The sequence below is a fragment of the Bombus vancouverensis genome, chromosome 1, assembly GCF_051014615.1.
Source record: "Bombus vancouverensis nearcticus chromosome 1, iyBomVanc1_principal, whole genome shotgun sequence".
Classification (NCBI taxonomy): domain Eukaryota; kingdom Metazoa; phylum Arthropoda; class Insecta; order Hymenoptera; family Apidae; genus Bombus; species Bombus vancouverensis.
Genome location: NC_134911.1, coordinates 18,560,091 through 18,578,171, shown reverse-complemented (window position 1 = coordinate 18,578,171; position 18,081 = coordinate 18,560,091). Strand labels below are relative to the sequence as shown.

General features: G+C 39.4%; 2 protein-coding genes across 2 annotated transcripts in view; one reads left to right on the top strand and one right to left on the bottom strand.

Moving 5' to 3' along the window:
* Nucleotides 1-7,840, top strand: part of LOC143303220 (uncharacterized) — a 137,278-nt gene extending 129,438 nt beyond the window's left edge. Inside the window, exon 4 of the mRNA XM_076621977.1 lies at nt 7,407-7,840. Within this exon, the coding sequence (XP_076478092.1) occupies nt 7,407-7,438 (32 nt within the window). The 3' untranslated portion in view covers nt 7,439-7,840. The remainder of the gene's footprint in view (nt 1-7,406) is intronic.
* The window catches only part of LOC117153527 (protein cortex), a 249,984-nt gene that overhangs the window by 151,044 nt on the left and 80,859 nt on the right, over nt 1-18,081 (bottom strand). The gene's annotated exons all lie outside the window — the stretch shown is intronic.

Here is an 18,081-nt window from a genome sequence, read left to right as displayed (position 1 = left end):
ACACGTACGTAGCACGCGCGTGCACCTAAGCACTCTGCACACGTGTGCCATCGCATTATGCGACGTCGGGCTACGAGCCTGCGTTTTTTCCTCTTCCGGCCAGCCGGAATGGTCAGTGGTAGTATGCTTCCCCGGCCATAGTTCTCGTGGCTAGTTCGAAGCTCTCTGGCGATAGCCAGCACTCGCGAACCAAAGCGAGTCGTACGTTTCCGATCGCGCACAGCTTCCTTTTGTGCGGATAACGACGATCGACGTGGCAGATAAGCCACCGCTCCGTGTGGTATTTCGCGTCTTACTAAGAGCACCATTTTTCTTTGGTTTCTTAAAGAGTTCAACGCACAGATTCTACATGGACAATGGAAGTTCCGGTGGTGGCGGTACCGCCGCATCGAGATCGCGATTATTTCTCGCTACTTCTGAATGCAACAAGTTCGATAAGGCTGTTATCTATAGAGCCACTTGGTTGGAATTACAATTCTAGCGCCCGGTAGCCAGTATCATTAAAAGGATTTCGATTTCGCGTCAAGTAACCGAGATCGGTGCGGCTAAAACGTGATGTTTATTTTGATTTCTGGTATTGCTATCAAGACTCTTGCTTTTGTACCTCTTCGAATGCCGCTTTTATTCGACGCAACGGCGCGCTATGCTCTTTCTTGTGGGATCAATAGCGTGCGTGAAAAAAAAAAAAAAAATACGAGAGAAAGCGTTGATTTTTTCTCAAACGATACAAGCAATAGATATTTTATTGTTATCTATAAAGGAGTACGAAGGCGGTAGAATTTCTATCTGTTTGCTAATGTGATTTGTCGATAATTTATTTGTTTATAAGAGAGTATTGTCTAACGAGATACGTTAAGTATACAATCTTCGATGGGTTTAAATGGTATGTAAATCAGATGTACATGCTAATGGAAAATACTAGTTAATCAGCAGATAATTGATAGAAGATATATAGTGGGTGAAGTAGTTATATTTTGAGTATTAGGACAAGTTTAGGACAGATTAATTTTTATTAATCCAAACGTTTATAAAATACATATTTAATAAAATACATTTCTAATGACAGATTTTTGCAGCATGGGATTCAAAGGACTCCATACAACTGTTGGTAGACCTACATCGATAAATAACTCTACTTAAAGCTTCGATTTACAATCTTACCAGGATATATTGGTTCTATCGACTATACTGACTGAGATTGATAACGTCACGTTATATGTAGCAGTAAACTGCTCAATGTTCGCAGGCTACGAATACCAACAATAAAACAATTTCCACATTCTTCGTTATATAGCTTCCATAACCCGCTGTGTTTATGTCACAGCACAACGGTTTAAAGGTTCCCTTTTAACAATGTGAAGAATTTTCTTCACTCTGGTAACAAGCTCGTATCACACGTAAAGTTAACAGCGTATACGGGGACTATAAAACTGAAGAAATTTTATCTCCTTATAGCACATCCATGTTTATTAAAGCCTAGTTGCTAAAATAAATCGAGGATAGGTCCATTTCGTCGCGAGCACGATACGAAAGCGAGCGCAGGTTGACAAAGGAAGAAGTTGACTCGTAAACTGCGCTCGAAATGCTCGCCTATTCATAGTCCGGCGATCTTTATTCCTTCATGCAACTCCCTCGTGTAGGTCCGCATTGAAAAGGTCGGACGCAATAAACCAGTCGCCGGCAATTTACTTCTTGTGTACGTTTCCCTCCGTAATTCCGATAAAGCTACGGCTTATCAGTCCGTACGGTTCCTGTGGAATTCACGCGTGCCACTGGCGCCACGGCCTCGACTAAGTATCCGCTCGGTGCTCGCCTCTTTTACACGCATTACGCCGCGCTATGATAATGAAACGCATAACTCCGACTGGAGACCACGCCGAATCGAATTCCCCGTGGAAAGCTTCAACACATGCCAGCCCACGTAAACGCGAATTGAAATTCTAAACGATGATACACGTCGTAGCGAGAGTCTTAGTAACGCGTCTGCGTTGTCTGCTGAGTTATCTGGTGGGTTTAAGAGCGAACGAACAATCTGAGAGTTAATGGTGTTTATGGTACATTGATCGTTCCACGTTAAGGATCTTAAGCTTCTTTTCACTCAGTTTTCTAACTCAAGTTATTGTAAGACTGTGGACGTTTGTACAAACTCACCTGTTTACGAACACAGAAGCGAAGAAACAGAACCCAAGCAGAGGTTTGTTTCATCTATTAAATATTACAGAGTGGCTATAAAAGTACGCCAGTATATTTATTGTAGCATTTACATGCTAATTAATTAAGTCCGAGTATATTAAATTTCATATTATCCGCTACTTTCATGCGACTACAAAAATACTGTAAAGGTGAAAATGCTATAAATCCAGCGAAAAGGACACTTCATTGGCTGATAACAGCATATACCGTTGGTCCACTTTTTGCAGCCACTGTAACTAGACTGCGAATTTCTATAAAAATTCTTATTCTTGCAAATACTGATAGAGAAGTGGAGTTTGAATAAGAACGTGCTTTATCTTTTAAATATTGTAAAACGTTTTACTTATTCTTGACGTTTTATTTATTTTCTATATTCTTGTATTTGCACCAATCATTGAAGATCTTTAATTTTTTTTAATTCTAATAAATCCTATAATTCGGATATTGTATAGCCTAGCACGCTTGAAAATTATTTGAAAGTTGGAAATTATTTTATTATCAGGCGTGGAGAAAATTTGTAGATATGAGTTTATAGCAATTTGATAGCGGTAAAAGACGTGGAAATTTTTTTCATAATTTCTGATAGTGACTTCCGCCCGTATTGAAAGTGCATATTTTCTATCCGTATCTACTCGTAAATGCAAGGAATCGGAAATTATTATCATTATTGAAGAATGCAATTACTGTGGCGATGTTCCTTTATGACATATACGGAGCTATATGCGATATGGCAATTAAACGTGGCCAACTTCCTTTTCAGATAATAATTAAGCTTCATTACGAATCAACGTTGCATCAGCGTAATTCTCCAACTGGTTGTCACAATTACTTATTTCAACATACAGACTTATGTTATTGGAAATAATTAATAATAAGATAGTTGGTCGTTTACCTCTTCATACTTGAACGTAGTTTGCAGTTATTTCTTTCGTCTCTTCGATTACTATTTAAAACAATTTTGGTGGTCGACGTGAGTGATCTCGCGCGATAAAATGATTGAAACCCTTTATGGATCGCAAAGGATTTCATTCCAGTCGTTTAAATACCTAGAGTAAATATATGAACTGCATACAGTCCATAACTTTAAAAATGTTTCAATATTTTCTCAGCGTTATAATTAGTTTTCCTTAGAAGCCTAAAAGTTAATCAAATAATAAATATTACGTAACAGAAATTTGTATTGAAAGAACTACACCTATTATTTCACTTGGAAATTCTTTTCTCTATTATCAACACGAAGTTATCGATCTATGTCCAATTTAAATAATGAAAAAGTAATACACATTATAGTAATACGACATTTAAAAAATGAATATCGTCATTCCTGCATTTCTTACTATTTTGCCCGTTCCATCAAAGTCCGATATCACTGAAATTTCATAATATATTGTTAGGAAACGGGATTTTACGAAATTTTTTCTAAACACACGCGACAAGTAAAATTCCGTTCCTTTGCCGGCAAGCATCGATTAAGCACGCATAATCGCCACGATATTAGCAAAGGGCAAAGCATTAGCCAGGAAACGATGCCGGTATTAAGCATCAGCAGCGACTTCCTCGTGAATTGAATCGAATTCCCGTTCCTCCGGTGCCGGTTAAATAGAGAAACAAATAAATAACCAGGTGTATAAGCAGAAGCACGTTCGTCTGATTGTAGCCCCGTAGTAGGTAGCATTTCATAATAATTATCTCGAGAGGGACTCTCGAGAGGAGAGGCCTGCAACAGCCACGAACATCGTTTCTCCTCTCTAAGGTCGCCTTATTAAGGAAGCTATCATTAAGCCTCCACTATCTCACCTATTACCGTTTACTGGCCCATGCCATTGGCTCGGTTCCGTACCGATGATCAGGATTTTCATCTATTCGCTCACCCAATTACGTCACGTACCCACCGATGCACCTGGCCACGTTTGTTCGTGCAACGTTTTATTCGTTTGCTCGATGCATTTGTCTTCGACTCGTTGTCGGCCACCACAAATCTCTGCGCGTAGTCCAACATGATGTGCTCGCATCCTCTTGGAACAAAATAATATACAGGATGTTTCCTCTTTTTTTCGGCTAAACGATAGGAGCATAATTTGCGATTGAAAGTAAAAAGAAAGCCGAATTCAGCCTCGATAGATTCTACATTATTTCTATATATAAGTAAACTAACTATACTATAGCTGCTTTACTTCATTTTCAGTACTGCATGTTATAAGCAACCATAACTGCTTAGGTGGTTAAGCTCTGATCGCGTAGCACGTTGTCATGGCACGTTGTTACAATATCGACATCGATGTACAATTTCTTGAGAATTTCATTAAATATCGGTAACTGGTTATCAATTCGTTGTAGAAATTCTTGCCGAGTAGTTACTTTTGTATTCTATCTACTACTATTTTCTATATTCCGTAACAGTGAATTTATTCTTGTGGTCAAATATTTCTCACTACGTTCAATATCGGTTTATTTACTTCGTACCAAAGCGTTTACAACAAAGTTCCGCGTGAAAATTTCCCCTTACTTTCGCTTGTAGATTATATTTCTACAGGTTGATCGAAAAAGTAGGAGACACCCTGTATATCGGTCTGCTCGTAGAGACTGACAAATATCGACACGTTGCTCTTGCTTTTGTTTCCGGTGGGGATGATGATTGATAAATTCGTGATTTCAGGGTCTTTAAATCATCGCGTTGCCTTGATCGAACTCCTCTCCTCATTTTCTACCGTGAGTTCTTCTCTTTTCGCGTCGAAAGAGAAATGTTTTGCTGCTGATATTAATAGTACGGGGTGATTGATATGTTCGAAGGTAGAGATGGGTTGAAGAATTATAGTTTTTGGGTCTTCATTTAGCTACTTGTGTTTTTGAACGTGTGAATTGTTTTGGACTGGCGATGAGGTTTAATAGATATCTTTGCAGTCTTTTGTTGAAGTTGTTAATGGCGTAGGTAATTGTTCAATTTGAGAATTGCAGATATTTTTTAGTTGATGTGCTACTATATTACATATTTTATTGTTGCTATACTATATTTAGTTGAGTATAAAACAAATAACTGCCGATTAATTATTACAAAGAAATTACCTTGTTTTGCTTTAATTCAAGAATTACGACAAGGATCCATCGTGCATCCCCGATTCGTGAAAGACCTAACAGAAAATTGACACAAGATCAAACGGAAGAAAACACCAGCTCGTCTAACTTCAAAAAGTACTTCGATTTCGATTTCTTTATCGATTGCTCGCAAATATCAACGACAGCTTTCAATCTTCTTCGTGTACTCTACTCTAGATCTATCTATATATCTGTAGCTCCTATTTTGTTCTTAGATAGGTAAGTTAATAATCACCTTCCATGGTGTTAGAAGAACCAATCTACGCCAACACGATTTATCAACAACTTTGTAACCATCGTGGCTGCTGAATCGATCGTTCGTATCATCGTCTAAAATGTGTTTACCTTTCTTTTTGCTCAAAGCTGCAAGAAACAAACTGTGCTTTTAACGCCGGAGAAACACGCAGAAAGAAGAATCAAACGCAACTTCCATTCCATTCAGAAAGACAAATATCGTCGTTTGCCTCAAACCTGAACGAACAATCGTAAAACGAAGCTGTTGGTGAAAGATCAATCGCGTGTCCCGTTCATTTCCGCTTCACGGTGAAAAGTGATCGATCGCGCGCGAGTCGTAAAGAGATCCTTCGGCCGTGGTATCGATCCAGCCGCATACTCGCGCCTGCCTGCTACAGATTTTATGTAACTGTGTGAAATACGCGTGTGGAATGGCGTTTCAGAGGCTGGTCTCGTTCCACCGTGGAATACCGCCATCTTCTTTATCGGGCGATAAATTTTAAGGCGCCCTTTCAAAGACGACGTCAAGTCCCGGCGATTTATGTCCGATATGGGGCAGGACGGAACAGAATACCTGTCGTAACTGGGCCCGAACACCTGTACGACCTCCGTTTGCATCTTCTACCGTAGGATTTGTAGAGATTTGTCGAAACCGTATCACACGCTTCTTCGTTCCTCTTGCGTTTACGATTTCTACGAATTCTACTCTATTTGTAGACTTCCTGGTTCGATTTTACATTTTCACGAAGCGTTCTTCCACAAAAGTTCGCTTCCTTGTGAAAATCGTCGATTACACACGACGGTTCTGTGAATCGTCCAATTGCGGGAACAGATACTTTTTGATCGAGTATTGTGATTCGTTCGAGGAAGAATTTGCAATGGCTGAAAATTAACGAAATAGTAGCATCCCTATTTTAGAAAATTGTGTTTTATACGAGGAATTGGAAACGTATATTTTCTTTTCTGAATTTTCCTCCAGTTTCGTTTGGGAAACACAGTGGATTGTAAGTGATCGTAGAATGTGGAAATAATCTGTAAGTCGTCTGGTAAAAGAAGTCTGACACAAGGATGAAACAGATATAAATTCGACAAAGAATGTATACAAATTTATCGATATCAACGACACTTTAATTAAAGATTTTCCAGGAAGCTAACTTTCTATTTTAAAATAACTCTTCTTCTTATTATGCCAGGAAATAACTTTATGCGATTATTAACATAAAAATAAGGCAAGATAACGAGCAAGTAAGAAAGAAAATAACGAGAAGAAGATCTTAAAGTTTTTCATTCATATTTAGCCTGATAATTCACCTTATTAATCTTCACGATAGTACAGACTTAAGTACGATCTTTCCGCGATGAATTACGCCAAAGAACTATGTTCAAGTTTTTACAACGCGGTTATGCCATCGCCTAATGCAATATTACTCATGGCAAAGGGCATAAACAGTCGCCGCGGAGAAGATAAGAATAGAATGTATGAAAGTTTTAAAGCGCAGCTTCGTACAAAGTCTTCATTTCCACGATAATGCCGACATTAATTCTCGACTTAGCACATGGACAAGTACGTGCTGCTCATAAACGACCAGATTGCCATCTTGCGATCATACACATTCCAAGGGAAGCTTCAATTAGCCAGCAATAAGAATGCAATAAAACTTTAACGATTCGTAGACAGTCGTCAGCGAGAATTGACCTCGGCGTAACTGCAAATCATCCATAATGCATCGGATTTCTTTCCTTAATTGGATCAGAGACAAATCGATGTTTCGTCGATTCTACGAATTCTATCGGTCTTTCTTGCTCTTTCTCTTTTTCTCATTGAAAATTTAATTATCGAAGGTTTGTTTAAACTTGATACTTCGTGCTTTCATCTTTTGTAATAGGTGTAGCAGACAGAGCACTCGTTAATGACTGATTCCATGATGATTGTAATCAACGGAGATGCTATTTCGATGGGAGAGATTCAATGGATTATTAATAAGAAGGATGGCGAAAAGTTATAAAGGAAACTTGATATTCCATTGAATATTTATTAGTATAAAAATAGTTGATGCGGAGCAATTTCAGACCTTATGTATTCCTTCATCGTTTACAGATTTTCTGTTTTTTATTTTACCCGAATACCTCTTTAAAAAAGAGACACTAATTTTTATGTAGAGAGAAATTCTGTAGGAACGAAGCCTGAATGTTTTATAACGTCGAGATTCTCAAAACTTGATTAAACGATTTAACTACTTCATTCAACAGCTATGATCTCTCGTAAGCAAATATTTCTATTTATCTTTCCTTATATTACCTTAAAATATTTACTTTATCCCTTCCGAAATCCTTCAATTTCTCCTGCAACATCTCATTTCATGCATTTCAATGAACAACAAAATTTTTGTTCAAAATGTTCAAAATGAACAACGAAGTCCTTATATATCTAAGCAACCGTTTCGTATCTTCGTGAAGATTGCATATAAAGAGTGAAAGCAAGTCGAATTAAAAATTAAAGTTAATCTCTAATCGCAAACCATTTGTCGAGAAATCTAAATTCTAACTAATATTCATATTATCATAGATCTTTACATTTTTTGCTCAAGTATGTAAAATCCTCTCACAACCGTCGTTTTAACGCATTTAAATTCTATCTCAACGTATTTATTAATTTCTATTAATTGCCAAACAACCGAAGCATCCATTTAATCAAACAACTACAAGCCCAGTTCGTGTAACGACGTTACTCAGCTTCTAGCAAAAGATCGCGGTGTCCGCTCGTTCCTTGGCCTCACCTAGCGGTGGGAAAAGCTCAGAAGAAGGAAGGATCGCCATATTTCAGAATCAGCGACGGGACACGGGCAACCGGGCCGAACGCGAGAAGCAAAGGTCGCGAGTCTTAAAAAAGTCAACCAGTCAAGCCGTACGTATGGTGAACCTTAATCCGTTTAACCGTGGCACGCCGCACCGGTACAGCTGACAGACAGTATCTTGGGCTGATAAGCGGGACGGAGTTTGTCATAATTATTGGCCACAATGTCAGCGAGCGGCTCGCTTCATCGCTTGCGAATTCTTGCGGCGTTCTAAGCGAGGCGGCTAGGTCCGCGAATAAATTCGAGGACATGCAAAAATGCGCGCTGATTAACGACGATTCAGCCGAGGACGGTGACTGCTGTTCGCGTAAATTAACGCAAGAGACTTCAACCACGAACAGCTAGTGGCTGCGTGGTTTGCGCGTTTTTTTCATGCGGGCACGTGAGAATGAAAACGAAACGCGCTTGGAAATACCTAAATTCTGTGAAAAGCAGTTTTATTAAAAAGATGGTATTTTCTACGATATTAAGAAGATTGTTGGTGAAGATAAGTCCTGATATATTTGACAAGTGTCGAGTAATGTTATGGGTAGAAATAAATTCTTTCAGAGCAAATTTCATCTTTGATTCTTTAACAAAGATTTCATCTATTCTATCGTATATATATATATATATTGAATCTAATTTATTTAAGTCGAAATAATGGTGTAAAATAATGGTGTTCTATGATACTTGTAATACCTACGTTTGTAAAAATTGTCTACTATAAAGTTTTTAGAACGGTATAAGTCTTTTAATGTATGCAGACCCTTTCCCATATTTATTCTAATCGATATGCAACAGAAATAACAATGTACTGCTCTATTTTACTTGAATAATATTACACAAATATTCTGTGAAATATCTTAAACGTTTGTAATTTCGATCGACAGATTAAATTGGTTATTTAGATTCATAATAAAAATTCATAATAGAAATTAATCTAACTAAGAGATGAAGGATATGTATTAATATTTTTCGAAGATCTTGCTAATCCCTTACTTTCCTACGTGTCGCACGTCTTTAATATTCTTAGCTCTTAGATCTAGATACCATACATGTGATTATTACAAAATTACAAGTAAGAAACGATAGTAGCTTCAAAAACAGTTCCACGATCTTTTATATTTCTTTTATATTATAAATGATGGGCATGATAGTCGCAATATTTAGACACGTATACAGTAATTCAATAATTTGATCATACTGTGTTAAATTACCAAATTAGTTTCACAACACGATAATTCCCATCGATATACGTGATTCGACCAAAGTAATCGATTATGAAGCAGAAAAATATTCTTTACTCTAAGACTCTATAAACACCTTCCCGATAAACAATTCAAACCTGTAATACAAAAATCCCTGAAACATAAATTCCCATCTCAAATTCAACACGATAGAGAACTACCCCAACGATAATCCTAATTTTATTCGGAAAAGCCTCACTCGTCTCCTTATTCCTTGCCATTTTACGCGTTGCTCCGGAAACATGTCCCTGTCTTTATCGCGGAAACCGAACCAACGCCCGTCGCCCATCGAACTTTCATTTCTACGCTTTACCGGGCAATTGCAGTGACGGTGGATGGCAAACTCCGCCTGAACAATCCCCAAACGCGACGTGAATGGCAAGTGCACCTTTTTGCGAGACGCATCAACCACCGATACCAACGCCTCTCTCTCTCTCTCTCTCTCTCTGTCTCTCTCTCTCTTGTCTGGCTCTATCAAGAGAGATTGGTACGGACGAACCATTTCCCTGTAGTCGTGGCACGAGAAGACGGTCGTGTGACGCGATAAGCACAGAGGATCGTTGAATTTACGAGCGGCCAATGCCAGGAATCAATCCGGCCACATAGTTTAGCGAGATTACACGTTGCTCGTTACCTTCGGGGGGAGAACAAGAGGCATACACCGACGTCGTACAGAACTATGGCTATGTTCTGCCGCCATCTTGTCAGGCGTTCCTGCGCAGAAACACCCCAGGGCTGCGTTTCGATCATCCACCGACTGTCCTACAACCATAAAACAGCGCAGCCCCGCTGAAACCCCCTGTATAAATACGCATGGTCCGGTTCTACCGGTCTCGAACCGTTCGCGTAATACGCGATACATCTTTTTCAGTCTTTGTGATACGCGACACGCTGCCACGGCTGTGTAACCTCTGGTCGATTCGAGGGATAACGCGCGCAACGAAGCTACCCGACGATAAATTAACGATCAGTGAGTTCACGTTTTAGTCCGTTGATAAGAAGCACCATCATGGCGAACCGGTATCAGTGGGTGGTCGCATGTTTAATCGGTCGAATGGTGATCCGTTTATCGAGCTTGTTAAATGTTACAAGGTATGGAGGTGAACGTTTTACGGTTTCGTTCACTGCAGGAGTTCACTGTGAGTAAATTCGCTTCGGTAATCAGTGATATATTGGAATAAGAGTGAAGAGATTTTTCAGGAATTTTATGATTTATCATCGAGAGATTCAATTTGCGAAAGATTGGAAAATTGTCTGTTAGACGATGATTGCGATGTTATTTGCGAGATGTATGGATTAAAATGATTCTCGTTAGGCGTAAGCCGTCGCTTTGTTTCAATATGTTGCAAACTTTGACTCTTATCTTGGCTACATATTCAAAAACTGCATTCTGTGAATATCATCGGATATGCAACAACATGGTAAAGTTTCACGAATTAAAAATGCGTATAATATCCAGCATAGCTTTCGAGAAACTGAACTTGAAGAATTTTAAAACGTTTGGAAAAAATGTAAGAATTTCAAGAACATAAGGAAATTCCCCACGACATTCTACGTGTCTTGATATCGTTCGCAACTTCCTATAGAAATCTTGGAAGAAGAAACTACGCTTTCAGAAAAATCGGATAAGTCTATATATATATTGGATAAATGGTGACGTTAAAATTTTAATCCTGCTGCGCACCTTGGGTCGTTTTCTATCCGATCGTATCCTGTCATTGTTAAACATTTTCTTCGGTTGAAGGATAGAATTGAAAAATCGTTGCTCGTACGTATAATTTCACGTAGCAATTTTATGCATAAAACCTTTCGTTCATTAAAGCGAGTTTAAGATTGAGATACAAAAATTAGGAAAACGCGGCGAAGTTTCTCATCACGAAACTCGATCTCAAATTCTCAGAAATACCCAATCTAAATTTTAATTAGGTTTCAACTAAAATCAAAATCTAAATTAAAAATCTATCATGCCATTTCGTCTTCACCTCGCGCAATATGATAACCCAAAAAAAAAGAGAAGAAAAAAATAGAAACGAAGAAAATAGAAAATTGTACAAAAAATAAATATTCACTGCAGCTTGGCCATCGGTCGGAACTGACAAAATCACGAATATCGCGGAATTGGTCGTGCGACGAATGAAAAGTCTGCTTCTAAACGAACACGCGGAATGCTCCGGTTTTTTGCAATCTCGTGGGGGATTCCAGGATACGCAGCGTAAAAAATGAAAACGTGCGGAACAAGGTAATTTCCTGAAATGGTCATGCGAGGAGACGATCGTTCGAGGAGCGTCCACGTGCCAGATACGACACGCGAGATTCCAACGATACCATATACCGTAGACCGGGGGTAATCGGCAAGTTGTTTTCCATAGTTGCCCACAGCGGCTTATATCCGCAAAAAAATCCTATTACACGGTTCTTCGCGATTTCGCTTCGGCTTCGATTCAACTGACAGTTTTTTCTTCACGCGTCGATCGCGATTGCCGCTAATTAATTTTCGCGCGAGATTCGACGCGCGTGTAATTCACTTTGAGTTCGTCTCGTACGCGTCGGAAGTGGGCGACATTGTATTTTGAATTTAAACAAATCAATAAGGAATTATCGTTGTGAATAATTTAATTTAGAACTAAAATACGCAAGTTAAACGATTCGTTTGGACAAACAAATACAGTTGGAGGATTTGATTGTATCTATGGGATTTAGAGCGTAGAGGTCTGAATTGTATTGGTGTGAATCTCATGTACGACATTTAATTCAGAATTTGTGAAAAGTTTAATGACACGTAAAATGGAATTTCGTAATTTAGCGCAAAATCCAGTGGAAACGATTAAATGAAAGAAATTGAAATAGATTCGAGATGTAAAAACGGGAGCACATAATTTCTCGTCCTGAAAATTGATTTATTATCACGATAGAGGATTCGTAGAAACTTACGAAGGACTGTAGAAACAATGATTTTTAACTTTATACTTGTTTCTCAGAATATGTGCTATACAAAACTTGCGGATATTTAGTTTGCGATATTGTTTACGCGTTAGAGTTAACAATAAATTCTAGAATCCGCTTATTAAAATCCTGCTATAGAAAAACAAGCAGATTAAAAAGAATAAAAGTAATATTAAACCACAACATCAGAATACTATTAACGTTAAAGAAACTGAACAACAAATAACACAACAGATACTGCAGTATCGTTTTATAGAACATCGATACGCTAATCCTGCTATTATTCCAATATTCTAAAAAAACAATATCAACATCAGGAAAAATAAAGCTTCTAGCCCTTGGAAGGACCAAAAGTCTCAAAAATCCCACATCCTCGTTCTTCATCTTGTACTCTGCGGTCATTTCAATCCGTCGTTTAACAATGAAACGGCATTACTCCGAATGAAATGCATCCGTCCGATCGGTGGATCGATCGATGCTCCACACGACGACGGATAACGCGGCTTAATTTAAGAGCGAAGCAACATCAACAGCAGCAGCTCTTCTGTTCCGCGCGCATGTCACATTTTTGCCGGCGGACATGTAGAAATCTCAGGGCGGTGTAATTAATGATTCCTTGTTGCCGCTTATGCACGTCAGCCCATTAAATTCAAATCAGCCCGGGTCCGCTGGAACAGCTGCAACGCACAATAGACAATGTGATTGATTAAAAAAAACGTGGGAGCGAACGTGGACGCGGAGCGTGTGCGCTGCTCGAGATACGGATGCGTCCGGAGCAGAGAGAACTGTAGCTGTGCCGCAAGAAGCGTCGGGATGCAGCAACGGCAGCAGTCAGCCCCGTCTATTCGACGAGAAAGCAACTGCGGCGTATGCGCCCAATTAGAAGGAATCCAGGAGGCAAAAGGGACTGGGACGCCTGGACTCTCACGCTGCCGGAGATTCGTATGCGAGTCGCGTGTCCGGTGTCCTGGCGTTGTTCTCTGCCGTTAAGCTTCGCTCACAATGCTCGAAACTTTCAAGTGGATGGAAAAATTCACGACGGAATACGGTGGATGTAAAAAGTATTCGCGCAGTATCTCTCTTTCTTAATGAAGCATTTTCTTATCCCATTACTTTATACGATATTATATTCGTAATATGAAAGTTTTGTAGTCGTAATAAGATACTGTCGAATGATATAAAATGTAATATACTTGGATCTAGTTAATTAATAAACGTAATGAATACAATGATGTGCAAATACTTTTCGTAGCCGGTGTGTAGTTGATCTTCCGTAATTTGAATAATTGTTTAACGCTAGATCTAGAGACTGGTAAAGTATAGAAATTGTACCCAGAGAAATCAAAGCGAAAGATATGCGAAAAAAATATGTAATACAAAGAGAAAACCAAGCTCTTATCGATATATTTGACGAAGAATTATCGAAATCCTTAAAAATGCAACCTTGTAAATTGATAAAATTTCAATGAAACATTAAGAAGATGTTAAGGTGCTTTGGTTATTATTTTTTGTCACAGTGACTTTGGGACAAAATCGTCGATTTACTTCTAAGAAAATTAATATCTAAACGATTGTTTTATGTTTGAAATATTTACAAGCTCCTCGAAGGTTCTGATCTAGCTCGGAGATTACAAGAACAAGAAATGGACCATTTTTCTGAACTAAATGACACTCGTTAATGTATTTCGTTTATTTAACGATGGATTTAATGAAGTCGTTAACCTTCTCGTAAAAACGCGATCTGACAAAAGCATTTTTTCTTTCAATAAATATAGGATTTTCGCATACATTATTAATTAAACAAAAAATGATTGAACCTTGGTTTCTTCGTAAAGGTATAATATAATACGGAACGGTAATATAACCATAAATATTTAACAAATACCTATACTTTGCATAGAAATAATTAAATTGATTAAAAAATCGTAATTACGTTTCTATGTACTTCGAACTTTAATGCTTCAATCCCTCCGAGCAGTAGGTAATTTCACTCTGAAAATAATGTAAATCGATGACAAAATCGGTAACCAAAGTTTCACCACTTAATGTAATACCTTAAACCATGTTAAGCGGCGCTCACAGGGTGTCCACGAAATTACATTAAATCGATTCCGTGGAATCGAAGAAACCCAATCTCTCTGTTCGACATCTGAAAAACGCTGCTCCTCTTCAGCGACGCTCAAACTTTTTAACATAAAGACAAAACTTCTGGGTTTAAAGATCAAATCCACCGTTGAAAGATCGAGAGCAGGATTATCAAAGGTATGAAACGCATCTCAGCTTTGAGTTATTGCCTGTGCTCCTAGTTCCAGAAGGTAATTGGCCGTGCTCCGGGGACATGTCTGACAATCTTTCACAGAAACGGCGATTTATTGCAACGTTGCATTCGCCGGTCGAACGAGCGGCGATCCCCGGCGGACAATCGTGAAGCGTTGCGATTTAAATTCGCGTTAGGACGCGAAGGCGAGGACTTTTTGCGGGACCGGCCAGTTCGTTACGTACGGTGTATGACGGAGCCACGGCAGGCGCACGGCATCATTAGATGAGTGCCGATTTTTTCTTCTATCAAGCAAGTTTTTACGCGGCCGGTCTACCCCGCGGTATAACGTGCAGCGGCATAACCAGCGTCACCAGATCGGGAGAGAGATCTCGATGCTTCGTTTCCACGGCGAGATTTCTTTTCCGATTTGCTCGCTGCCTCGAATCCGGTCCGCCGCTTCGTCGACCATGTCCCCTCGGAATACCATGCTAAACGCTTCTTCTTTAAATCCTCTTTGCAACTGTTTCGATCATCCGCTTATGAAATTGGAATGCACCGATATATCGATAGAGCGCGACTCATTAAGGATAAGAATGGTTCTGATACGAGGATGATAAGCGGACAATTTAGTTCAATCGAAAAGTGAATGAGCGTAGCATAGCGTAGAAAGCGCATATCTACGTTAAAGTTATAGGGTTTCTAGCTAGTAACAAGTGTCTTACAGAGGATTATTCATAAATGCATGTCGATACCTGCACTTCGACAGGGCGTGAATCCACGCATTATAATAGATAAAAAAGTGTCGTATGAACATAATAATCTCCCATGTGCGTGTTCGAGTTATCGATAATCAAAGAAAATGTTGGAAACGTCTGCCTGTTTCCTCCAACACGTGCTTCTGCGTCTCTGCTTACAGTTCACAAATTTCACCACAATATATAACATTTGCCACCATTTACATACTGTTTCGTTATAACATATAAAAGTTCAGTTTTATTTAATGTCTAAAAATACTCAAAGCTTGAGAGAAACAGAACGGTGTAAAAGAGCATCTTACCAATATCGGAATATCGCAATGAATATTTTATGGTTCGACTTTTTATTCGCAATAGACTGGTATCTCGATTTCGAATTCCCTGATCTATGCTGTGAACCAAATAACAGCAACTAAACGACAATTTGTTGCATACAGAAGAAAACACGACTGAATGTTAACACGAGCTTGGCAGAACGAAGAAGTAATAAATATGCGTACGGAGGTAGTCCGCGCGCAACTCATATGGAAAATCCTCAAGAAAGGAAAGAAAATGTGGTTGTTTACATTATAACGTTTTCAAAAATTCCTGCTTCGGGCTGTTTTACTGGTTCAGCTCGCCTATATAGTCAAACACGCGTCTTCGTAAGCGGTCCGTGCGCGGCCAATTTATCTCGTCACGGTTCCGAGAACACGGTTCTTCGTGACACAAATCAGCCCTCGTACGGCCACGGATATTGTTCGTTTTGCCGCGTCTCTGGCGCGACCACTCGCGCATACCGACTCGCCTATCTCCCGTCTCCAGTCAGATATATCCGCAGGTACGAGCCTCGCATCGCTTCCACTCGTTCCCCGCGTTGCAATCCGCGCTTTATCGATGCGATCGACTAATATCGAGCGCGCCGCGGTCTTACCATAAAAGACGACCTATTCGAACGATACCGTCCCGCCGACCACAGCTACGGTTATCTGCCGGAATTCCGCGTAGCTCCCGACAAAAACCGATCGCGTCTCAAGTGCGGCAGGAATCTTAACGAAACGGTGAACCGAATATTTCGTCGCAGTCCCGGCATACGTGAGTCGCGGAGTCGACGATCGGAACGACCAGGTGCGCATTCATAAACGATGCTTCCGCCTAATACCCAATTCCAGTGGTGTGCTCCTACGTTCCTTCGATTTGCAGTTTTCACTGTCTGATTGGTATTACGCTGTAGCGAACGAGCAGCAATTCTCGCCTTAGACGGTATTTCAGTCTTCGAGTTGTAAGGAACATTTTTGCGGTCTGTTCTTGCTGCTGTTCTTGGTGCTTGGTTGGAAAAAAAATAATAGGTACATATATATGTTAAAATGGAAGAACGAGGGGGATTGGATATTTTATGAACCGTTGGTGGTGTCTGATTTATAAGGCGACTTTGTTTTATTACGAAGAATTAATTTGATAATATTTTATGTGATTATATAAAATATATATTCGACCAGTTTGTTTGTACAATAAATATAGAAACAGAAATTCTAATGAAATCCAATATATCATTTTTAACTATTGAAACTCTTTGATTGTCCTTTAAAAGATTCGATGAAGATCCGATAATAACTCAGTGACTCGTAAGAAAGACATCGTAAATATTTCTAGGTATCTGTACGTTTCTAAGGAAATCGATTCTCGTCTGACTCCGTTGAATTGTAAGCAACGAAATCGAAAAATAAAGATATACGAAGAATCTGTATCAATTTTTCTGACAAAACCACGATTTTGATTACCTTGTCTCTCCAATCTCACACTTCACACAGATGAAATAATCTTACTTTATTCGTCAAACATACGCGTAATCCTATAGGCACATTTACGTAATGAGTTATAAAATGCTGGCTATCTAAATATAATTATGCGTTATATTCCAAAATTCTGGCTAATCTCAAATGAATACGTCGCAAGATTTTACCTAATCTCAAGTGGTTATACATTCCAAAAAACGAAGAATCTGCACTTGCTATCTTGAGAACCACTGTCGAACAAGAGGCCTCCGTAAGGGTCCAGGTAGCATCTCCGCTTTCTACGTCAAGGTCTTTAAATCATATCGGTCGATATACTCCCTAAACAATAGCTACGCGGGCGATATGGTCGTTTTTGGTGTTCTCGACTCGCGCCGCCAGAAAAATACTCGTACGGTAAGGCACGTCGGAGACAATGGGAGCCCGCGGATTATTCCTTCCTTCCAGAGACCATGCACCCTCCTCCGAACCAACCCTTTTCGCTAAGGTGCAGTCCTCTAGTTTACAGAATAGCCGCTGCAGCGCCCTCACGTCGTTCTGTGCGGGTGGCCCAGCAACGTGTTCATTACGTTCCCGGACTCTGTTCATAAAGAGGGGAAAATAAGAGAAGGTGCAACCGAAAAAATCGATAAGTACAACGTGAAAGTGGTGGTAGTAGACGACGTGGTTAATGAGTTTGGAGAGAACAAGAGATCTTGTTTAAGCGAGTAAATTAAACGCTGTTCGGTTGATTAGTTATTAGATGAA